The sequence below is a fragment of the Akebia trifoliata genome, chromosome 16, assembly GCF_017979445.1.
Source record: "Akebia trifoliata isolate Shusen 1 chromosome 16, ASM1797944v1, whole genome shotgun sequence".
Taxonomy (NCBI): Eukaryota; Viridiplantae; Streptophyta; class Magnoliopsida; order Ranunculales; family Lardizabalaceae; genus Akebia; species Akebia trifoliata.
Genome location: NC_141390.1, coordinates 3,297,504 through 3,322,866, shown reverse-complemented (window position 1 = coordinate 3,322,866; position 25,363 = coordinate 3,297,504). Strand labels below are relative to the sequence as shown.

Genomic DNA, 25,363 nt, shown 5'->3' with positions numbered 1-25,363 from the left:
GGCTGATTTTTGGTGAGGATGATCTCTATGGTGAGGAGATCATCCTCACCAAAAATCAGCTCATTCCAAAACTTCTAATCCCATCAAAAATGATTTACAAAAAATGGACGGTCCACGATTTTTCAACGTGTAAACATGGGGCTAAACATTTCGGAATGAGCTGATTTTTGGGGAGGATGATTTTCTAATCATAGAGATCATCCTCACCAAAAATCAGCCCATTCCAAAACTTATAACTCATGTAGGACAAAAAACATTTGTTAAAGTGTGTGGTAAAACTTAGGGTGCTGAACATTTCCCTATATATATATGTATGGGTCCCGTTCAGTAACAAAAATTTTGGCAAAACATTTTTCAAAACATGGGTTAGAGGTTTTGGAATGGGCTGATTTTTGGTGAGGATGATCTCTACGATGAGGAGATCATCCTCACCAAAAATCAGTCAATTTCAAAACTTCTAGACCCAGTTTACAAGTTGAAAAATCGTGGACCGTCCATTTTTTGTAAACTATTTTTGATGGGGTTAGAAGTTTTGGAATGAGCTGATTTTTGGTGATGATGATCTCCTCACCGTAGAGATCATCCTCACCAAAAAGCAGCCCATTCCAAAACCTCTAACCCATATTTTGAAAAATGTTTTGCCAAAATGTTTGTTGCTGAACATTTCCCTATATATATATATATGGGTCTCGTTCAACACCAAATATTTTGGCCTACATTTTAGCCAATCATTTTTGTTTTACATGGGTTTGAAGTTTTGGAATGAGTTGATTTTTGGTGAGGATGATCTACGGTAAGGAGATCATCCTCACCAAAAGTCAGCCCATTCCAAAATTTCTAGCCTCATGTTTACAAGTTGGAAAATCGTGGACCGTCCATTTTTTGTAAATCATTTTTTATGGGGTTAGAAATTTTGGAATAGGCTGATTTTTGATGATGATGATCTCTTTCATGTTTTGAAAAATGTTTTGTCAAAATGTTTGGTGCTGAACATTTCCTTATATTATATATATATATATATATATGAGAGTTACTATTGGCACCCCAAATTCAACTTATTACATCCCAACTTTTACTCCATTCTCACCCATTCACTTATTTTCTTTATTTTTCAATTGAGCTGTAATAAGTGAAATTTAGGTCCCAATAGTAGATCCCTACATAAATATATTATTATATAAATAACATAGTATCTTATTTTTAAAATTAAATAAATAAAACCAAAACCAACCAAATATGACTTCCTCCATCTCTTTTCTTACAATTCTTCTCTCTCTCTTCTAAAACTCTCTCTCTCTCCATGGCTTCAAACAACGGCGATTCCAAAGAGGAATCTCATGGGATGATCGTGAGCTTCGGAGAGATGTTAATCGATTTCGTGCCAACGATTTCAGGAGTCTCTCTTGCAGAAGCACCAGCTTTCCTCAAGGCACCAGGTGGCGCGCCGGCTAACGTGGCTATAGCTGTTGCTCGCCTCGGAGGCCGATCCGCCTTTGTTGGAAAACTTGGAGACGATGAATTCGGTCACATGTTAGCAAATATTTTGAAAATTAACGGTGTGATCATCGATGGAATTTTGTATGATCAAAACGCGAAGACAGCTCTTGCTTTTGTGACCTTAAGATCCGATGGTGAGCGTGAGTTCATGTTCTATCGAAACCCTAGTGCTGATATGCTCTTAACTGAAGCCGAGCTTAATCTCCATCTTCTTAGAATGGTTTGTTAATCTCTCTCTCTCTCTCAATCTGATTTTGATTTTGATTTTGATTTTGTTTTACAACTCCGCCATACGAGTTGACTCAGGCGGCGGAAACGGATGGAGGTTATTTGACGAGTTTTCTTATATATGAATCGGATCAGATCCGAAAATTTTAATTTTTGTTTTAATCCGCTAACTTTGGTTCCGGATCGAGGATTTGGATTCCGATAAGAGATCCTTTCTGAATTAGATACATACCCATCATAATCTATTTGAAAATTGGAACATATCTGGATCGGATATGATCCAATTATCATTGTCTTGGATTTCTGTCCAAATATTTGATCCAATCCAATCTAAATTAAGACCGTGTTCAGATTGGATTGATTTTTATCAGACAAGGAATTTGTTAGACCCGAACCGATTATAGACACTATCCGACATGAATTGTTTCGGATTCTATCAAAATAACCAATATTTTCAAATCTAATATAATCCAATCCTATTCGATTTGATCTAATAATACATCATATATCTAAATAAAATTTTAAATATATCGAATGGGCTTCCTCTTGGATCAGATGATGGTTGGTCTAGAGCTAATCCGATATGTTATCAAATCAAAACCCGAACCGTGATCCAAATCTAAAGTTATTGGATTGAATTGATCTGGAGTTATCTGATTGAAACAGATTGGATTTTGGGTCTAATCCGATCCACAGCCCTAACAAACCTATATTTTATTTAATAGGGCTTCTATTGTCATATCGACTTTTGTTAACGCCACCCCAACATGTGTGCTAGGTCTGGGTGATTTACCAAATTGGGGTGCCGTTAGCAAAATTTGGTGTGGCAATAGAATCTCCCTTATTTAAATTAATAAAAATCAATGATTGCGGCAAAGTTTGACCATTCTTCTATAAAAGTTTGACTTATATTCCCTGCTTTGATTTGATTGATGCTAAATAATTGAAAAAATATGTACTTTAATCGAACGGCTGAGAAGAGTCGACTAGCCTTACTAACGTAGTGAAGAAGAAAGGCCTTATTAAAAGTCTCATCCACCGTCAAAAGACCTCCAGATTTATAAAACGAATCCTTGAGATTTGCTAGTCGGACAAAATAAAAAAGAGATCTGTTTATTCTACCTCTAAAGTCTAAAATGATGTAGTTTTCATTTTATTACTGGTGTTTAATTTGTCATCTTTCATTTACGAAAAACTCGTCAAGTCGACTCAAAACTTTAACGAGTTGACTCGATTTCGTTTTGAGTTGACTCATTCACAAACTTGTTTAACCAACTAGTCGATCCAACTCAAAAAATAACGAGTCAATGTAGAAGATTTACAAAAACAAAGCCATCCCAAAGACTTGGGAATTTAGAAGATTAAATAAAATTAATATATCCATCTGACTCACCTAATCAACTCACAAGTGACTCGACTTGTTGCATATCCGAGTCGAGTCAAAATTTCCAGTTTTAGACCATAGGATATATTCTTATTTAATTATTTTCACTAATACATCTCAAATTTTTATTTTTATTTTTTATGAATCTGATTTCAGAGTAAAATTTTTCATTACGGATCGATAAGCTTGATCACCGAGCCATGCAGATCGGCTCATTTACGAGCAATGGAGGTGGCTAAGGAAGCCGGGGCATTACTATCCTATGATCCAAATCTTAGACTGCCATTGTGGCCATCGGCCGAAGAGGCCCGTGATCAGATCATGAGCATATGGGACCGGGCCGATGTGATCAAGGTCAGTGATGTTGAGTTAGAGTTTTTGACTGGTCGTGATGTGAGCGATGAAGCAGCATTGTCGCTGTTGCGTCCAGGATTGAAGCTTTTGCTTGTGACATTTGGGGAGAAGGGAAGCAAATACTATACTAAGGTATGCACTTAACTCTACAAATCAATTACAATCGCTAGAAGCTAAATGGGCAGGGTTGATTCAGTCAGGCCAATTACATTTAGATTCAAACCCAACCCAAGACCATGAAAACTTTTTTTTGTTGGGTAAGCTGAAAACAACATCAAAGTTGCTTTGCAATTAGGGCTTAAAATGATATGAATTTTATCTGAAATTCGAGTGATCCTGAATTTTTCGGGTTTGATTTCATTCAGTATATCTAAATTAAAATATGATTTGGATATTGATTGATGTCCCTGGACTTTAGTCGGATATAGTTCCATCCCCATATCTGCCAAGATTCAAATGATATATGACTTTGCAAATTGCATTCTTATTTTTTAAATCATTTTTCATCAACCAACAATGGTTGGGAGTAGTGCTCAAGGCTGTTTTATAAAATGAAGAGTTCTTGAGTTCAAGTCACCATTTAGCAACATTTTTACAATTTTATATCCGACCCATTTTAAGCCCTATTTGCAATGTGTCAAGCAACTAAGTTATGGGTCCAAGCCCAGTTTTTTACTCGATACTTAATGCCCAGGCAGAAGTGTTGTCAACCTAGTGGCCTCGCAACTTTAGTTCAAAAACTCGATGGTTCACGGGATCCAATATTAGAAATACTCGATGGGTAATATTAGAAATATTTTGATCTTAAATCAGCTTTGATTTTGATTTGATGAAGATCAAATCCATCACCAGCTTGGACTTAAAAAAAAAACATTTTATTAGGCGGTTGGGCATTGGTTCGGTTACTATCCGATCCAATAACATAACTTAAGGTTTTGATTAAAAATTTGAGACTTGGTAAGGATCGATGCCTTCGTAAAAAGTATTCATATTTTTGTCTTTTAATCCAAAAATAGTAAGGATTTTGTTGTCAATGTTCAATGGTAATTTCGTAAATATAGGTGTTAGGAAGTTATTTTCCAAAATGACATTATGCAATGACAATAAACCCTTTACTTTTAGGTTAAAATATAAAACGGAAACACTTTTGAAAGGGGTATTAACGGAAGAAACGTATTTCTAGATGATGCTAACTTCATGTTTGTACTCTTTCTCATGGGATCCATCTTAAATAAAATTTTAGACTTTCTGACTACACATTGAGTCATTTTTACGATGAAACTTAGAAATCGATTACTGATCCAATTTTAGCTATATATTCTCTTTGTTCTTACATCCCGTTTGTACTCTCGCTTGTGGGACTGATGTAGATAATATTTTAGATAGTCTAACCTAAAAATGAACTCTTCATACCTTGAAGACCATCCTCACCAAATTTCAATTCATTCTAACTGATTTAAGTTCTTATCCCCTATGGCACCTAACTGATTTCAGTCTCTTTGATCGAGTAAGTTGGAATTGTACGGGAAACAAAACTTTTATGACCTGCAATGAACATTTCAAATGAACATTTCAAATAAAATATCAATTTAACTAAATATGTTTTTTCACGTAAATGTCTTGTATTATGTTGCATTACACAGAGCTGTTGGGGTCAGGGCGTTTCTGTTTTGGGGAGTTTTACATGTTTTGGTAACTCTCGGTTATATAAATAGAGATCTCTAGGATTATAAAACTTATGAAAAAAAGTGATTGTTCTTGTTCTGTTTCATAGACGTAAGTACACTACTGAACCACGTAAATTCTTGTGTTTTGTGCAATTGTGTTATCTTTACTATTTCGTTCTGTCACAGTTTAACACTAATTTTTTGTTGTTTGAAAACAAAAAATTGTAGAATTTTCATGGAGCAGTTGAGGGGTTTGTTGTGGAAACAGTGGATACAACTGGTGCAGGAGATGCGTTTGTTGGCTCCTTACTACACAAGATCATTGACGACCTATCTATACTTGAGGTAAATTAAAATTATTATCACTTAAGTTCTGTTATTATTATTATTATTATTATTTTGCGAGAGGGCACGTCACTTAACATTAAGGTTGTGATGTTAAGTTGGTCTTGGTTTTCATATGTAGCAATTCCTTTTAAATATTTTGGTTGTATTTGGCAAAGTTTCTAATGGGTGGATTTGCTTCTTGCCCATTAGAAGCACTTTTGGATCAAAATCTTGTTTGATACACACTCTGCTTTCGAATCCTGCATAAGCCAAAAAGGCGAAAAGCGGGATTCAGATAGATAAAAGTTATGATTTTTTGAAAAAAAAAAATAAAAATGTATATATATATATATATATGCAAAGTTTAGTTGATAACTAAAATGCTGCCAAAGTATTTATAGGGTTAATTTTCTTCTCAACAAGGGGCATTACATACTTAATTACAATTTAGGATAAAAAATCTATTTTTCACCCAAAGCTCCGCAGCTTTTGGAATTAAGTTTGGACCCTAAAAGCACTTCCTAAACACTCTCACCAAATAATCAAAGTTGAAATCGTGATTCTTATAGAAGTAATTCCGCATGAACACTTCTATTGAAAGCAGAGCCACCCCTAGTGAACCCTTTTCCAAAATTATTGAACTAACCATTTATTTATTTTTTTTTTTTTTTATTTGTGAAAATTATATGAGAGTTTGACTAGCCTTCCTAAGATAGTGAGGAAAAAATTCTTTACTAAGCCTCATCCACCGTCAAAAAGACTTCGAGACTCATAAAACAAGTCCTCAAGGTTCATGACAAATCTCAAAGTCTTGTTTTATGCATCTCGAGGTCTTTTTTATGGTGGAGGCTTTTATTAAGGCCTTTTTCCTCACTATATTAGTAAGGAAAGGGTTTAGTTATATGAAATGTATCGTCATTATACCGAGAGTTTGATGAATTTACCTTTATGCCCTTAAGTTGAATATAGGTTCATATAAAATGTAAATAAGTAAATAGCAAATGTGACCATACATTACAAAATCGCTTTCATAGAAAAATACGAGATTGATATTAAATTATACTCTGTTGGGGAAGAAAAAATGTATTTATAATCTACAAGATTGGGACCATTTTCTTAACCATAATTCGTGAATTTTTTTTCTTTTTGGTTAAACCAATTTGATTTCTTACTTTTATGCCTTCGTTTGTTTGGGTAATTGTTTGCAGGATGAAGTAAGGTTGAGGGAAGTACTTAAATTTGCAAATGCATGTGGAGCAATTACTGCTACCAAAAAGGGGGCAATCCCTGCACTTCCAAATGAATCAGAAGCCCTTAAGCTTTTACAAGGAGCATAAACCAATAAAACATTTCCTTTTTCATTTTAATTGCTTCAAAATAAATTTTGTCTTGAAATTTAGTTTGTAGTTAAAAGGAATGTTTCTATTCTCTTAACTTTTCTATATATGATGATGAAAATATTTGTGTGGATCAAATCTTTGTAGATGTGGCCATGTTAGAGCTATCAATGCAATCCCATTTGGATTGGATCAGTACCAAATTGGTATTGTTCCGATAAAGAATTTATTAGACCCATATCTAATCTAGACTTGACGTGATTGATCTCAATCTGACCCGATTTAATTTAATAAAATTATAAATGTGAGTCAATGAAGAAATTAGCAAGTTACTCAAGGCAAGATTTATCCAAGGGGTCAAATATCTGGAATGGATAGCAAACATCGAGGTGGTGCCAAAGAAAAACGGAAGAGTCAAGGTTTGCATCGACTACACTAATCTGAACAAGGTCTACCCAAAGGATAGTTTTTCACTCTCAGGGATTGATAAACTGGTTGATTCAACCTCAAGATACAAAATGATGTCCTTTACAGATGGTTACTCAGGCTACGACTAGATACCTTGGCTCCCAAAGTCCAGGAAAAAAACATCATTCGTACTCGAACAAGGATTGTTCTGCTATAGAGTCATGTTGTTTGGATTAAAAAATGCAGGAGCAACTTACCAACAGTTGGTGACAAAAATGTTGATATGATTGAGAAGACAATGGAGGTGTATATAAATGATATGCTGGTAAAAATAAAACTGACAAAAGACCACCTTAGAGACCTTGGTGAAATGCTTGCGGCTTATAGAGGTACCAAATGAAGTTAAATCCAAAGAGGTGCACCTTTGGAATCTCATCTTGAAAGTTTCTCGGATACATGGTTCGACAGAGGGGGATAAAGGTAGATCCAGAACAAATTCGATCATTGATTGAAATGTCGAACCTAAAGAACTTGAAACAGGTGCAAACTTTGACTGGAAAGATAGCAACCCTGGACAAATTCACCTCGTGAGTGTCAGATAGATGGAGATTGTTGTCCGAATTATTAAAGAAGGTGAAGGGATTTGAATAAACTGATGAGTGCGAAACAGCTTTCCAGAACTTGAAGAAATACCTCGAAGAATCACTCATACTTAGTACGCTAGAAGAGGACAACGATTTAGGGATCTTCCTAGCAGCAATGATGCGATCGATAAACTCGATTTTGTTTAGAGTAGATCTTGGACAAGTGTACCCCTTCATAAGCAAAACCCTCGGGCAGTCAAAGGTCAACTATACCATAACAGAAAAAAAAATTCTAGCATTTGTATATTCGGCTCAGAAGCTTCGACCAAACTTCCAGTCTCACCGAATTCGAGTAGTTACTTATTACCCTATTCGGGAAATGCTACAGAGGACGTATAAGACTAGGAAAATAGCGAAGTGGGCGGTGATGCTTGAAGAATATGATTTATAATTCGAAAGACGAACAACAGTAAAAGGGCAAGTACTAGCGGACTTCTTAGCCGACTTCCCCACCAACGATCCAAACTAGAAAGAAGATGAGGACGTAATGTCTAAAGGAACATGGGAATTAGGTGCGTGGGACGCACAACTAAGGCGGAGAATGTTCATAAATGGGTCGTCAAATTACAGTGGATCGGGAATCGGGATAGTATTGGTAACACCAAGCAATAATAAACAGGAGAAAATGCTAAAATTGGGCTATGAAGCCTCAAACAATGAAGCAGCCTTGAATGAGCTACAAATGGTTAAGAAATTGAAGATCAATAGGATGGAAATTTTCACTAACTCCCAACTTATTGTTAATCAATGCAATGGCAAGTACCAAGAAAAGGACAATCGAATGACGCAGTATCTAGCCATGTTGAAAGCATAACTCGTAAAATTCACGGAAGTAAAAATATACAGGATTTCAAGATATGAAGATAGGCATGCCGATTCATTAGCCTATATAATATCTATGCTCGAGGATTTAGATTCACGAATGATTCTCGTGGAATATCAACATACATCAAGCATTGATAAGACAGTACGAATATACATGCAAATTGACCAAACTCCCAGTTGGACAGACGACTTCGTCAAATATCTACAAACAGGAGTAGCCCTTGAAGACAAAAAGAAGGCAATGAGCATGCCTTTTAAGGTCTGAAGGTATACATTAGTTAAGGGGGAGCTGTATAGAATATCGTTTGGGGGTCCGCTGTTGAAGTGCATCAACCCGGAAGAGTTGAGACTAGTGATGGCAGAGATTCATGAAGATATATGCAAAAATCACTCAAGAAGACGATCATTGGGAAACAAAAGTAATAACACAAGGATATTACTGGTTGAGGATTGCAAACGGTATGTAAGATTTGAGATAAATGCTAGAGACATGCAAAGATTAATCATTGACCTGCCGACGAATTGCATTCGATGGTAACTCCCTAGCCATTCATAATATGAGGAATGGACATTGTTGAGCCATTACCACAGGGATCTAGGGGTAGGATTTTCATAATGGTTGTAGATACGTGATTTTCGTCATTATGACGATCACATCTACTAAAATTTGAAGTCGCTACCATTCATGTTATAAGTGGGTATGAATGGTCACCTGAGGTATATTTTCCAAAAAATGACATTTTTGGCATTTTAGTGACTCACGATGAATAAGGGGTGATCAAACTTTGAGATTCGGGTAAGCGGCTCGGTTGGAGAAAAGGGAAGGTGTTAGGCATCCTCTTTTCCCCGCCAAGTGACGGTAACCTCAAAGAATTCAGTCATTTGATAATATAAAAAAAAGAGAAAATAAAAGTGCCACGTGTATGCATTTTGTACCCTAGATAGAAATTCATTTTCGGCTTGGTCATAGGGTCATTTCATTGATGTAAATGACCCTTATGAACCTTTAGCCTTGGGGTCCATTCATCCTAAAGTCCATTTAAAACAAAATAAAGAGAAAATGGGGTAATATAAGAGGGAAGATGTAGAGGATATAGAAGGAGGGAGGAGGGGGTGTTCTTTGAACCCACCTTGATGCTTTACCCTTTTTTTCCCTTATTTTTCTTCTTCTTCTTCTTCAATGTCTTCTTGAGTTGAGTCCTTAATGAGTCATGAGAATGTAACTCCTTTTAGATCAGTGTGAGAGAGTAGAGAAGAGTTGGGTAGAAAGTTGAGAGTTGAGAGTTGAGAGTAGAGTGATTTTTGTGAAACTTTGTAAGAGATTTTTTTAGTGAGAGTTGGAAACCATTTTTAGGAAGAGGAGGGGGGGTATTTATAGATGTTTGAGGATGGATTGAGGGATATAATGAGATGAGAGGTTGGGAGAGTAGAGAATGGCATAGGTTTTAAAGGTGGGGGGTATGAAATTAGGAGTTGGGAGAGGGGTAATTATGTAATGGAGGTAAATGGGTTGTGTTTAGATCCAAATGGTTTGGATCTTACCCAAACCATTTGGGTGGAGTATTTGGTGAGATGAGATGGTGGGTGTTTAAGAGGGTGGTTGATTGATTTAAGAGAATGGAGGGTGTAAGAGGGTGGTAGGGAGGGTGACGGAGATGGTGACATGTGGCAAGATGTGTGTATGTTAGGGGTTTAGATTTAATTGATGAGAGAGGTTGAGTGTTTGATTTGAGAGAATGGGTGTAGGTTTAGGTTGTAAAAATGGGTTTATAGGATAAGATGATGGTAGATTAGGGAGAGGTATGATGATGATAGGTTAGGAAAGGTGTGGGGTTAGAGGTGTTTGATTTGAGATAATAGGGGTTAGGGAGTTATGAGGGTAGGTTAGAGGGGTGTGGGTTAATGTGTTTGATTTGAGAGAATGGAGGTTTATAGGGAGTAATGAGGATATGTTAAGAGGGGTGTGGGTTTATGTGATTTTTTTAGATAAAAGGTGATGTGGGTAGTTAATGTTTTAAAGAAAAGTGATGGGGTGGGCGGTTTAATGAGGGAGGTGAGAGGAAGTGATGACATGTGTCATCTTTTGATGATAAAAGAGTGATTGGTTAATGTGGGTTGTGGTTTATGGGTTAGAGTTGTGGGTTGGATAATGAATTGGATATGGATAATGATTTGTGGACTTTGTAGTGTTGGGCTTGGATTTTAGAAATAATTTTGTGTTTTAGGGATTGGTTGAGGGTTATTTTGAAATGGATTTTGAGGGTATAGGTTAATTTTAGATTTTAGGTGGTGTGGTATTAGGTTTAAGTTAACGTTAAGATGATGAAGATAAATTTTGAAGAATTGAGGTTTTATGGGCCTTAGGTGGGCTTAGATTTTTTCAGATTCGGAGATAGAGCGGTGAAGGGATAGGTGTGGTAGGTGTCCCAAATCTCGTTTTTTAATTTTATTTATTTTTTTGTGATTTTTGAAATCATTGGTTTGATCAAAATGCCACGTGTTGGCGAATTGGACTTTTTAGGGCGCGTTGGTAAATTTTATTGAGAATTCGTCATTTTTGATTTTGGGAATGGCGCGGTGAATATTGGGAAAGCGTAGGGTAGGCCGAGTTCTTTTTGTGGGCTTCCTAGACCATAAAGAGGTCTTAGGGGCGTCGGTTCAATCAAAAAGTCATTTTTTTAGTGATTTGGGCCTTTGAGGCTCGTTGGCCCATTTATTTGGAAAATCGGTATTTTTGGGCCTTTTCGAGTATGGGCCCGTTCAATTGGGGTGTCTACAATGGTCGCTATCAACTAATTTACTAAATGGATAGACGCAATCCCTTTGGCTCGGATCAGAGAAGAGGAAGTCATCAAGTTCATATGGGAGCAAATCATAACACGGTTCGAAATTCCATACGTAGTAGTCTCGGATAACATTACACGATTCAAGAGAAATTGAGTCCTCGGTTATTGCAAAATGTACATGATACATTTAATTCAATCATCGCCTAGGTATCCTCAAGGTAGTGGGTAAGCTAAAGCTTCAAACAAGATGATCCTGGACAATTTAGAAAAGAGGTTAGCTGAACACAAAGGAAGATGGGTGGATGAACTGCATAGTGTATTATGGGCATACCGAACAACACCAAGACGGGCTATCGAGATGACATCATTTCCATTAGCCTATAGATCAGAAGTTGTGATCCCGTCTAAAGTACATGTTCCAACGACTAGAACGCAAGTAACCGAGACTCACAACAACGAGGAATTATTAGCACAAAACCTCAATTGGCTGGACGAAACTCGAGAATAGGTAATAGAGAGACTTGGTAAATATCAACAACAATTAAAAAGGTCATACGATCAAAAAATCTAAAGGAGGGCATTCAAAGAGGGAGACTTGGTCTTGCGAAAAGTTTTCCAAAACATACAAGAATTGAACAACGATAAGCTCAGGAAAAATTGGAAAGGACCATACATTGTGTATAAACAAGGGGAAGTCGAGGTTTATTATTTGAAGACTAAAATGGGTGATGTAATTACAACACCATGAAATATTTATAATCTTCGAAAATATTAGCAGTGAATTTTTCAACCTCTTAACAATATGATCTTCTCTTAGAGTTCCAAAGTCGTCGCCCATTCCGGGAGCCAAGTCCGACCATTTAGGGTTGGCAAGTCTTGGCTTATTACGAGAGCCAAGCCCAACTTTGGGAAAATAGCTCGATTGTTAGGGAATGGGAATTCGTAGGGTTTCTACAAGAACATAGTTATTACACCTCTGAAATCCGAGTAAATTGCATCAAAAGACTAAAGAATGAAACAAAAAACCTTTTATTAAAAGTAGAAATTCCATAACAAACAATTTCTCAATTACAAAAAAAGAAGAAAAACAAAAAGTTACAAAAACCCCTAAACATTGGGGGTAGGCTTCACAACGTCGGAGGGAGGGGTGAGAAGTTTCATTAGCGTCCTTAGAGCCCTCAACAAGTGCGGGGGCAACCTTCTCCTCCAAAGCTAGTTCGAATTTCTTCATTTTGACCTTAAATTAGTTATAGGGCTTCTCCAAAGCTGATTATGAATCTTCGAGTTGAGTTTGGAAGAGGTTGAGTTGGTCCTAGAGGGCCTTTTCCTTCTCTGCATACTTGGCCTCCAATTGCCCTTTTGCCAGGGCAAGCTCCTCTTCAACTGAGGTCAGATCCTTCTTCACCTGCTCCAACTGCTCCTATAAACTTTGGAGCTTAGATCTCGGGGCACCCAAGTCACCCTGGATCTTGAGATTGTGGGATGCGGCAACATCCATCTCACTTTGCAGCTGCCTCGACGGCATAACAATCGATAATAATTATATCCCTCGACTATTCGAGCTTCAAGACCCCGTGTTGAACCTGAAAGAAGGCGAAAAAAATGATTAGAAGTCGGCATCAAAATAAAGGAAAAACAAATAGAATAATGAGGAAGTTTACCACGACCATGGCTCAGATGATGTCACAGACGAACCGAACTGGGTCCTCTATGAAATGTTTATTTGTGAGTGCCCTGTCCTTGGGAAGATATGACGACTCAAACATTGCCCATGCAATCTTGGAGTTGGAAAGTGGGACGTATTGGTTCATGACTGGGTGGCCAGCCATAACGAGGAATTAACCCAGGGAATGCTTGGAGGGTCGCCTCCCCTGGACCTTGACTGAGAAGAAGAGGTTGAGGCATGGACGGAAGAAAGAACATGAGCAAATGGGGCCTCAGATAGGCTAGTAGAAGTAGGACAAGGATTGGTACCCCTCCTCAACCTCCTCAATAGAGGTTGTTCTTCCTCTTTTTCCTCTTCCACCTCTTCGGCGAAGATGTGGGGATCGACAGGAATGATGCTGTTAGAGCAAAGAGACATGTCTTCGAGGTCGTCTTCTGGTGCCTTGCGAAGTCCCTTGAAAGTAGGTCACTTGGTAGATGAGCACCTTACTTGTTCACCCTCACCTCGAAAGTCAACAAGGGCAAAAAAGTCGATGACCCGATGATATAGCTTCAGGTCGGAAAGAATATGGGTTATAATCACCGAATTAGAGATTCTTTTATCTTTTGCCCAGATCTGCAAAATTGTAAAAAATCGGAATTCAAATCCTGAAATAAAAATAAGAAAAATTACATAAGAATTATGGAAAGAGACTCACTGACTCAGTTGAAGGCGAGTGGGGGAAATTTGTCCCATGATGTGCTCTTCCACTGATCAGTTAGTTTGATCGGGAACAAGAATCAATCCTTGTCTGAGTCTGGAAGCTCGAACAAAGACGATTTCCTTTTCTTCTTGGTTAAATAGAAATACCTTTGCTTTTTAAGGCACCTCCCTAGAGAGAATTGGACTCTTATATCAAGAAGCCCAAGTTCAGACCCTCCTCTAGCCGAGTATTCAACTACCCAATGGCATAGATAAGACGGTAAAAGTTACCGCTCATCTATCCATGAGCCTTCCTATAGAAGTTTAAGACTTCTCGAGTTAACCTACTGAGAGGGACTCGGAAGCTAGCCTTAAACTGCCCCCAATACACCACGGTGACGTCATGGGGAGGCCTTGAGAAGATGAAAGCTCTTCCGAGAAAGAAGTGCCCACATTGTCAGGGATATCATAAGTATCCTTGATCTCTAATAGAGGAGGGCACATGGGAGAATAAGTTTTCCCCGTGGCCATGGAAAAAGAAAAGAGAAAAGGGAAGGTCTAATGTAGATTTGATAAGAGGGAATGCTATTTCTAACCTTCAAAACTCTTGATAGAACAGAACTCTTACACTAGTTAGAGCTTGCTGGAGTTAAGCAATATAAAACAGTGATGGCAAACGAAAATTTTGACAATGGGCAGTTTGAAAGGAAGAAGATTAGAAAAAAAAAAAGTTCAGGAGAAGGGGTATTTATAAACCTCAAAAACATCGAGATGCGTAATGAATGAAAGGTTGGGATAGACTCAAAGAACGAGATAATAATGGTTGTCGACGTATTTAATGGGTGCGGGAAACAATTGAAATAGTACGAACACATGTGCGCAATTAACCACATAAAAGACAACACGTGTGCACGACGCATAAATGCACCATAGCATGATTATCAAAATGAAACAGTCGATAGCACGTTGCATGAGATAGCCATTTAAAATGTCGTCATGGAAGTTCAAATGGTCGGACTTCGAATTTATGTTACATTTGGAAAAGTCGTGTGAAGGCTAAATTCATCCGAACATGTTTCTTTTTTGCTTGTTGGAGTGTTTGGCATCGTTAACAAGTCCTTTTAGATGCTGATTCATTCATAAAAATCAGCCGAATCTCTTGACTACCAACACTTCAATGAGCCTTCGCAAAATCACATGGTTCCGAAAAAAACAGAGTAGAAAGTTGGCGTCATCTCTCTCTCTGATCTTACAATCAAGAAGCTCTATTTCCATCTTCATCTCTGCAACTTTGTCAAGTAAGCAACTCTTGTCTTGTTGTCCTCTTCATCTTTTCTGTCGATTTTAGTTTTAGCCATCTTTGTGTTTTTCTCTGCAAATAATGGGAGGGATTTCAAAGTTATCTCTTCGAAGAACAAATAAAAATTGAAAACTTAGAAATTATCCTAAAATCTTAGTTTTTCTTTCCTAATAAACCATATTTCAATAGAAAAAGAAGACTCCAATATCCATTGGTTTTTCTATTGATGTGAGACAATATATTCTCCAATATCCATTGGTTCTTCCATTGATGTGGGGGGCAAGATATTATTACAGATTACTCTCCAATGTCCATTGGTTCTTCCATTGATGTTACTCTACAATGTCCATTGATTCTTCCATTGATGTTGGGGCAAGATATTATTACAGATTACTCTCCATTATCCATTCGTTCTTCCATTGATGTGATGCTACTCTCCAATGTCCATTGATTCTTCCATTGATATGGGAGTAAAATATTATTACAGATTACTCTTCAATGTCCATTGGTTCTTCCATTGATGTGGGGGTAAGATATTACAAATAGATGCAGATGAACGAAAAATAGGTAATTGACGTGTCTATGTATCTATATTTGATATTCTAGTACTTACTGACATGCTCCGTAGATTACTCTCCAATGTCCATTGGCTCTTCCTATTTTGAAAAAAAAAATTGGACTTTTAACAAACATCCCCTTGAAAATTTTATTAAATTAGTAAGATCCCAATGTGCATTTTTAGAATATAAATTATACCCCTCTCTTGATTTCTTTTGTTGACAAACTTGATAGAAAAAAAAATAATTTTTTTTTACATTAAATAAAATAAGACTTTATTAAGCAAGCCATGCATTTATTTATTTTTATTGTTAAATCTCCTAGAGTAATTATAAATACTTATTTTTGTAAGGCCAGGCTATTTGCATCCATCATTCGTTCTCACTACACCCACCAAAAACATAATCTAGGGTGGGATGTATAGAAGAAGATTAATGCTAGAGTGACCGTAGTGGGGAACACATGGAGGACATCTTGATGTGGTGGCCTGCCCATGCTCGTAGATGCGTTTATTCAAGATACAAGTAAAATGCATCTACGAACATGTGCTATAATATTTTATTATGTTGAGATTGTGATTAGAGACAAGTAATAAATAAAGAAAATATGTGAAGGGATAAGAAAAAGTAAAAGCCGAGGTACCAATAGAAATTCTCATTTATTTTTTCTTAGATTCTTTTATTTTAGGTTTAAGATTTTATACGAACCTTTTATTTAATTGTAAAAAACTATTGAAATTTTAGACAGTAAGTTACTAAACAGTTCAACATCTTAACAGCACAATTAGACATCATGTTACCAAACAATATACTCAATTCAATAACAACAACAACAACTTTCTCTCAACTTCAGCAATTTAATTCAGTATCAGCAACTTTACATACAACTTTTCCAAACAGAGCATTAATGCCATGGGTAGAAGGTAGAAAGGAAACTGACCAACAACAATCTAATAGGAAATTGCCACATGCCGTTAATTAATTAAGTTGTCTTGGCACTTCGGATCAAGATCCAAATCACTGAGGGGGGCATTGTGGAGGACATTTTTCACGAAGTGACACGTGGCAATCACGAGACGACTTTGCCGAGTATCCAATCCAGCGAAGGAAGAAGAAAGGTCCGTTGGTACGTTCAACCGAGTTTCTACGATGAAAGCTCGGAAGCATCAAATCCCTTAAAATTGAAAGTGTAACCATATTCGTTGAAATCAAGGGAAATCCCTAAAATGATGGAACAGTTCAAACGGAAATCAAGGAGAAAATCCAAGAAGATCTAACGGAGGAAACCTCTATAAATACGTAGGTGCAAGACACTGAAAGGTATGCAATTTTTTTTGGAAAAAATCCTATGATACTTTTGTACAAAAAATCCTAACTTGGATATCGGAGTGGTATTATTGCAAGCACACCTAGGAGGTACAAGAATACTAAAGTTATTCATCCAGCGAGTGTCTTAAGGGAGTGCAAGTTTTTGCATCTACAATAAACATAATAAAATATATATTATTTATCTAAATAAATATAAATATACATCATTTTTATATTTCTAATGAGAGGGATGGGGAAACATACCTTTTGTGCTCTTCTCCTTAGTTACCCAAACTATATAGATATCTTTTACAAGCAAGATGCAATGGAGCTCCACTTCTAGGTCATCTATATATATATATATATTTCATTTGGTTTGTGAGCTTCAAATACTAACTAATTAAATGGTAACTCAGTTTAAATTACCATCATTATCTGCTTGATTAAAATATTCAAGTTTATGGGTTTGAAAATGAAAAATAGGCACAAAAAAACATCGTTTGATTTATTGATATTCAACCCAATGTGTGGTGCAACGGATTACATCAAATTGACTTAAGATGTACAAAAACTTGCAGAAGAATTCATGGAATCCAAGCATAAGGCCTAGGCCTGGCCCACAGATCCAGATGGGCAACGAAGTTAGAATCATCTATGGAGACTCATTCTTGATTGGAAACAACGGATCCAATTTGTAAAATTCTCAATTCCTTTGCTTACCCTTATTTTAGGCAATTTTTCTATTTTTGAAAATTTTCGTTTTGTAAATAACTTCAATTATTAAAGTCAGAATCACCCATTGGCAATTCCACCCTACTTCTAGGATCGAGTAATTTCTATATCAATGCTTTTGATTTCATTTGACCATTTTCGTGACATAAGGATTAGAACTCCTTTTCTATAAAAAGGGTTGTACCTACATTGCAGAAGTCATCTTCATTTAATCAAATTTCTATTTTGAGAGTTCTTTTTTTATTCCAAATTTCCTTATTCTTTTATTATTGTTTCAAGTTGCGTAAACGTATCTAAAAAGCTTTACCCCTTACAACATGAATCACGCTTTTTTTTATATTCAAAACTAACAAAAGATGTAACTTTTGAATGAATTGGATGGAGAAATGAGATTTGCTAAACCAAAACCCCCAATTTTTTTATATATAAGATTGATGGCCAATAATGAGTGAGATAAATCGACCGAAGTTGACTAATAATGAGTGAGATGACAAAGAACAATCATCGTGAGAGGGAAAAAGACGACTATGTTTGGAAGCTGAAAGATTATCACAACTCACATGATTGCACATTTTTTACATATTTTGGATCTTCGGGTGAGAGGTTTTTCAACTATTTACCCTCTTTGAACTTTTTTAGGACACAAAAGATTGGAGCTCATTTTCAAACCCTAGCCATCGTCTCGTCCTTATATTATTTTTTTCCTCTCATGAACTCATTAACTTTCTCCTCCTTCGACTTATGCAACAACCTTGAACAAATATTATCTTGATCTAGATGGGATGTCAGACTTGTTAGAAAATTACTCACCTTTCCTTCTATGTGCAAATCAACTGATATATACAGACATTGAAATAAAATGCGAAATAAGTAACTTGGATCTAAAATAACACAAACAAATCACAATGCGAGCACACCACAATTTTTTACGTGGAAAACCCTTCAAAGTGAAGGGAAAAATCATGAAATATGATAATGGGATTATAAAAAGTTCTCTCTAGACAAGGCTATAGAATGCTAAAAATCCATGGATTAAAATTTACATAGTTTCACCAGTAGAAGAAACCTCTAATCTGGATTATAATTGCAAATACCTCCAATAGAATCTCTTTTCAGGATGTCAATGATGCCTTGAAACTGAGGATTAAGCCTTCACAATATCAATAACATTACCTAATTTATTGTCTTAACGACAATAAACAATCTTGAAAAACCTCTCCAAAAACATAACCATAACAAATAATATAAAACTCATGCAACGCGTACACACAGAAACTCGTGCATCTGTCCACACACTCATATAAACACATTCATATATGTATTCAATATATATAATACTCAAATGCCTACGGTCATCTGAGAAAATATGTACATACACACTTGAGAGCATCAAGTGTTGTACGATATGATACAGAAGCAAAGAAAGATTAAGGCCTCAACAACTCGAATAATATCGGATCACAATCCCAAATCCTACTAATTAATAAGCCAAGAGCAACAAAGGATACAATACTTAAAATGCACTCAAGCCACCTTAATACCTAAAAGGTGTTTTATCAAAATGGGTGAGTATTTTGCCAAGATGATCGGCCCAGACATATTTTTAAAAATTTTATCAGGAAAAATACAACCCATTTTGGTTTTTTTTTTCCTTTTTACCAAAACAGATACTTTCTTTAGTGTCATATTATTGAATTTACCCTCGTTTTGCATTTCATACCCTCCTTGTGAAGCCACAAATAAAAAACCATTTGTATGAAATTCAAAACAAGTGTAGATCCAATGGTATGATAGTACAGAAGGAATCCATTTTGGTAAAAAACAAACTAATACCAAAAATGGGTATATGCCCCTCTTGATAATATTTTAAAAACATGAACATGTCTGGGACAGTAATTTTGGAATCATAGGAGACCCATTTTGTGCTTTCATACCTAAAATGTTTACAAACATACCTGTGTATGTATGAACATATCATCATACCATATGTGTTTGATATCAACCAAGATCAGGGACAGTGAAGTACTCATCATCATCTGAGATCTCAATCCTAGGCTTCTTGTTGGACAAATTGGATTTGATTGGTTTGTATAAGGTGGCATTATTTTGCTGTGAAATGGGGAGTTGAGGGACTTCTGCTGCTGCCAAGGCCTCTTGATGGACTTCATCACCAAAGAGACCAATATCTGTAAACCATTCAAGCTCTCCAAACCCACCAGAAGATTCTTTCTGCAAATTAAAGAAAGCATGAAATAAATTAACATGCTTGAAAAGGAAAGAAAAACAAATTTCAAGAAGAAAAAAAAAAAACATTAAATTTTAGTGCAAGATGAGTCAGTTATGGAGATTATTAAATAAACTGGTAGTTTAGACATACTACCAAGGGGTTTTGGTGACTATATGTGAAACCCTCCTGGTTTTCAAATTGATGACACACACTCTTGGCCATGGTCGTCTACGAGAGGCTAACGAAAATGACTAAAATACCTTTCTTAATCTCTAGCAAACAACACTTGAATTTTAACCAAAAATCCCTTGTCTTAAACCTCTTCAATCTTTAGGGAAATTTTTTATGTATAACACCCCTCCTCCCCCCCACCCCTACCCACCCACCCACACACACTCGACTAAACTCGTCATCTTTAAGTCAATTAGAATATATTAAAAAAAATAAAAACATGTCTATTGATTTAGAATATGAAACAATGGACAAATAATTATCAAATTGTGCAGAGAAAAAGTGATAATATTTTCACCATAACACACAACCCAAGGTCAAAAAATGAAGGGTTTTTGGGAGAAGAATCAAGGGTATTTGGCAAGAATTCGAAGACAAGGGAATTTCAATCGTTAGAATTGTAGACAAAGTTATGTCATCAACTTGAAATCACAGAGGGTATCTCAAGTATTCACCAAAACCCAAAAGGATATGTCTAAATTTACCCCAAAAATAAAAATAAATGAGAGGATGAGGACTTCACCTTAAAAGTAATGGGTACACTCCCATGCATACATACATACAAATGCACGCACATAAAGCATGTAGACACATAGAAATCAAATTTTCTTACCTTCTCATTTGCTTCAAAATCGGAAAACTGCAGCAAGTCATCAACAGCCCATGATGGAGATGTATATGTAGGGGGTTGCGGTGGAGGCACGTTCGTGGGGAGTGGTCGGGAGTTATGGTTGGGTGGGTCTGAACAACCCTTTTCAGTACTTGCGGGACATATAGAGCTCAAAGCTACCTTGATGCCTGTAGCAAGTAATCTTTGATGGTTACCAGAGAGGCTACCAACTGAGTGGATTGCCTCGTCACAATCCCGACAGAAGAGAGCCCTATCTTCAACGCAGAAAATGAATGCTGTCTTCTCCTGTTGATGAAACGAAACAAAGAAAAAGAATTAGAAACTAAAAAATGGTAGAATGCATAACTATGCTAGGCTTCATGTCAAGTAGTCTAAAAGCTGAAAGCACAACTACTAAGTGTGAGCGATGAAGTAAAAGAAGCTCAAGCAGATCAAAAGCTGAATGCCAAGGGTTCTACTACTAATGTAAAGGAACGTTACCCCACCTCCATCACTGGCCTTGAGGAACTATAGATGATTCGAGACAACTAGACACTAAATCTTTTGCCTCAGTACAAGACATAGGGTTCTTCCTTGGCATCACCTTGTGGCATTCATAATCATTATTGTTCAAATAGTAGGATCCTTAATGATTACTGTGTGCTTGTAAAATAAATAAAAAAACACAACAGCAAAGCAATGTATGCTAATCCTTTTAAGTTATGTGCCAAATTTATTATTTGTGATATATTCAAAATCACTTTTTATTATTTGCAATTTATTAATTTTAGTTTTATATTTCTTTTTTGCCAATTTCTTAGATAAAATTGTAGAATGAAAACCCAAATTAATAAAATTGTAGAATGAAAACCCAAATTATATTTGATCTTTTCCTACACTGCATCTTTGTCATATTCCAGATTGGTAACTATGATCCAAACTTATATTTTAAAACTAATCGACTCATCTCAATTGGATTTTTGTTTGATTCAATATTAAAAACAATTTGAACCAACTAGTCGATTGGTTAAGTTATATATGTTATATTTATTGTTCCTTTTTGGAATAGTAGAGTTTGCCCGTGCCTATGACATAGTCATCCTCTTTGGGGTTAAGAGTGTAAAAAAGGGAAGAGAATAAAATTAGAGGGGTATTACTAAAAAGGGAGTAAAAGAGAAAAAACAACAAAGTTGAAGGGATATACTTGGAAAGGGAAGAGAGAAAAGGGAATAAAGTTGAATTTGTTCCTTAAGATGGATGCGAGATTAAATCTGAACCGTTGTTTATGGGGGATAAACATTGGGGGGAAGATAACCACTGTGTTTTATTATATAGATTGAACATAAATATAATTCTATTTTTTTATTGGCTATATAATTCTTACAATAATTAAAATATAAAATATAATTCTAAATTTTAAAATATTAAAATTATGTTTAGGATATTTAATTATGTAATACAATATTTGTTTGAGTTTGGGGGTTTAAAAAAATGGATCAATATTCCAAATTACCATAAGTTCTTAATATTTTTCTTAAAACAACTCTTTTAAAAAATAAATCATACTTAATTAATTTTAGGGTTTTTATAAGGGATTGCCTAGGAGAGACGAATGGGATTGAGACCGGGGGGGATGTACAACGGGGGCACTTTCCCCCACAAATTTTTTCAAAATTGCATTGTCCTATTGATATTTGGATATATTTTGAGTTTGCCCCTCAATTTTTGCCCCCACATAAGAAAATTTATATCAGTTGTCCCCATCCCCACCAACATTTTTAGTTTATTATGACCCCCCTCTATTTAGATAATTTTTGAGATACTCGTTACCACTTGTGTTTTCCAACAATAACATACCGTTTTGAACTTGTTAACCAGCCTGACTCAAAATTTTAATGAATAGTTAAAAAATCCCTATGCTATCAAATTGATAACGTGCCCCCTCAATTTTTAGTAGATATTTGAGATAGCCATTTACAAACTGATGACATGCCCCCTCTTCCTCCACTATTTTTTGTGATTTGGACACCCCTCCATATATTGACTAAGTCTTCTCTTATAAATTAAAGAAAAATGATCTAAAAGCCCTTTTCTTCAACCTCTAACAAAAAAAACCTAGAATTTTCTCTCCAAAACCTCTCATCTTCAAACTTTTCAACTTTAGCAGTCTGATTGAGATAATAACCATAGTTTTCACGGAAATAATGAAAGTATCTCATCATCACACGTGGACATAGGCAAACTTGCTGAAGATCTCATCATCGCCCGTGGACATAGGTAATCTTGCTGAATTAGTTTTCACGGAAATAGTGAAAGGATTTCATCATCACTCGTGGACATAGGCTATCTTGCTGAACTAGTTTCAGCGGAAATAATGAAAGGATCTCATCATCACTCGTGGACATAGGCAATCTTGCTGAACTAGTTTTCGCGGAAATAATGAAAGGATCTCATCATCACTCGTGGACATAGGCATTCTTGCTGAATCACATGAATTCTTTATCATGTTCATTTTACTTTTAATTTGGGTTTTATTTTAATTATTAAAGTGTTTTCTCGCATCTATTTCTCTACAAAATTTAAATATTCTTAAAACAAAATAAAGAAAAATATGACTAAAAACAAACTAAAAGAAGCAAAAAAAAAAAATAAAAAAAAAAAAAATAAATAAATAAAATGAAAGGAAGAAGAAATCGATTTACTTGGCAGATATCACATCTGGGGAGCTTGTTTGAGAGACATTCAAGAAGAAGCCTTTGATGTTTGCTTGCAAGCTTGTTTGCTTCATGAACTTCCACGTCGCATTTCGCACACAAAGCTGCCTCATCCGCACAACAAATCACAGTAGCAGGAGCTCTCTCGCAAACATCACATTGGATTTTCATCCTCTCTTTTTTTTTTCTTTACTTTTTTTCACTCTCTCTAAGATTTCAAGCTTTCTATTGAGTTTTAAGATGAACCCATGTTGCTAAATTAGTAAAAACTTATGGTTTTCAACTTATAAAGCTGCATGGAGGGAAACAAACAGAAACAAATAACTTTCAAGATATACCCACATCAAGATTCATAGAGAATTTAGGAGATATTTTTACAAAATAAATGATTTTCAAGAGATACCCACCTCAAGAAATTGTAGAGTTGAGCACCAAAGAACAAGATTTAGGAGCTTTTACACAGAATCAATGGCCTTCAAGAGATACCCACTTCAAGATCAGAGAGAGAGAGAGATTTTGGTGATATTTGTGTCGTGAAAATGATGGTGAAGAAAATAAATAATTGAAACAAGAATATTAAAGATGAGAAAGAGACGTGATTGGTTGAGAATTGAGATGCAGTTGGAGAGAAGATAATGCTTGGATGCTCACTCACTTGTACATGTGGTTGTGGTTGTGGTGGCCTAATGGTATCAGTGGTCACCAAAGCTTTTGGATTTTTTTAAGAGATGAAGTAGTTAGTGTGTGTGTCTAATACGAATAGCTGAATGTATATGTATACTTATACAGGTGTTACTAATCAAGAAGCCTTGTATTTGTGCTTGGCTTTTGGGAAAATCAATTTTTTTAGGAAATGTGATAAGCTTCTTTTTGTTCTTGTTTTGTTCTTGTTTTAAGAGAAAATGATTTTCTAGGAAAATGTGATTAGCCTCTAACATAAAAATTTATTTTCCTACTTTTTATTTAAAAACTATTTTTTATTGAGATCAAGAGATTTTTTGTTCACACAAAAATCAATCCTAGATTTCAAAGAATCTCATATGAACAATCATAAGAAGCCTAACAAGGATAGTTTTGTAGATATGAGTTGCCTTCAATACACTCGTGTTTGTGTGATTGGTCGATCTAGAATTCTTTGAAATCCTAGATTGACTTTTTTGTGAGTAAAAAATTATTCATAATTCTAACGGGAATTGAACCTAAGTCTATAGCACCCTAAACCTTAGATTTATACCATCTAAGGTAGCTGGCACGTGCGAAAATCTATTTTCGGACTCCTCCCCAAAAAAGATTTATGAGAAATTTTTGGATCCTCCTAGAAGTGCAAAAAATCTTGGGAGTCCGAAGCCCAATTCAATTTTTAGGTCCAAGCTTGGCTCAAAGTTCCTTCTGTTCGGGCTTGGGCATCATACCTACGAACTCGACATGAATTCGAACCCTAATAAGAATGAATGAAGCCGCCCTACCCTAAGCTCGAACAAGGCCTTAACAGACTCCAGCTCAGCTCATTATAGGCCTAATATTTTAATTTTCTTCATCGAAGAGAAAAATGAACATAAGAAGGCCTAATTCAAAGCCCACTCTTTACTAAGACTACGAGTCAAGCTTGGGTTTGGAACTTTTTTTTTTTGAGAGTAGGGGTTTGGAACTTACTTAGGAGCATAGTCACAAAGTTGGAGTAATGGTTTAAATCGGCAAGGAAAATTAAAAAAAAAAAAAGGGAAAAAATAATGAAAATAAAGGATAATTTTTTTATATTAAAAGTTATGAAAAAATATATATCCCTACTAAAAATTCATAAAAATGAAGTTATTATCATCAAATCCCACATATTTACATTTATGAATTATCAAATTCTATTATGCATCAAATCCTACCTT

The 25,363-nt window shown here is 35.8% G+C and overlaps 2 protein-coding genes across 2 annotated transcripts; one reads left to right on the top strand and one right to left on the bottom strand.

Moving 5' to 3' along the window:
* The first annotated feature begins 1,244 nt into the window (after positions 1–1,244).
* On the top strand, positions 1,245–6,932 carry LOC147382296 (fructokinase-2-like). The gene is made up of 4 exons (XM_086428490.1): positions 1,245–1,717; positions 3,266–3,595; positions 5,359–5,475; positions 6,666–6,932. Exons 1-4 carry the CDS (start codon positions 1,301–1,303, stop codon positions 6,792–6,794), a joined length of 993 nt encoding a protein of 330 aa, XP_086284616.1. The 5' UTR covers positions 1,245–1,300; the 3' UTR covers positions 6,795–6,932.
* Positions 6,933–19,002: 12,070 nt separating this feature from the next.
* On the bottom strand, positions 19,003–24,172 carry LOC147382295 (B-box zinc finger protein 24-like). The gene is made up of 4 exons (XM_086428491.1): positions 23,891–24,172; positions 23,472–23,775; positions 20,773–21,075; positions 19,003–19,930 (listed from the first exon to the last, which is right to left on the bottom strand). The coding sequence occupies exons 2-4, from the start codon at positions 23,652–23,654 to the stop codon at positions 19,700–19,702; spliced, it is 717 nt and encodes a 238-aa protein (XP_086284617.1). The 5' UTR covers positions 23,655–23,775; positions 23,891–24,172; the 3' UTR covers positions 19,003–19,699.
* Positions 24,173–25,363: the final 1,191 nt, after the last annotated feature.

Excerpts from the sequence above, each read along its gene's own strand:
- LOC147382295 (XM_086428491.1), bottom strand. The coding sequence starts at position 23,654 with ATGAAAATCCAATGTGATGTTTGCGAGAGAGCTCCTGCTACTGTGATT. Across the intron at positions 21,076-23,471 it reads CCAGATGTGATATCTGCCAA|GAGAAGACAGCATTCATTTT; the intron begins GTAAATCGATTT and ends TTTCATCAACAG. Across the intron at positions 19,931-20,772 it reads ATTTTGAAGCAAATGAGAAG|AAAGAATCTTCTGGTGGGTT; the intron begins GTAAGAAAATTT and ends TTTAATTTGCAG.
- LOC147382296 (XM_086428490.1), top strand. The coding sequence starts at position 1,301 with ATGGCTTCAAACAACGGCGATTCCAAAGAGGAATCTCATGGGATGATC. Across the intron at positions 3,596-5,358 it reads GAAGCAAATACTATACTAAG|AATTTTCATGGAGCAGTTGA; the intron begins GTATGCACTTAA and ends AAAAAATTGTAG. Across the intron at positions 5,476-6,665 it reads ACGACCTATCTATACTTGAG|GATGAAGTAAGGTTGAGGGA; the intron begins GTAAATTAAAAT and ends AATTGTTTGCAG.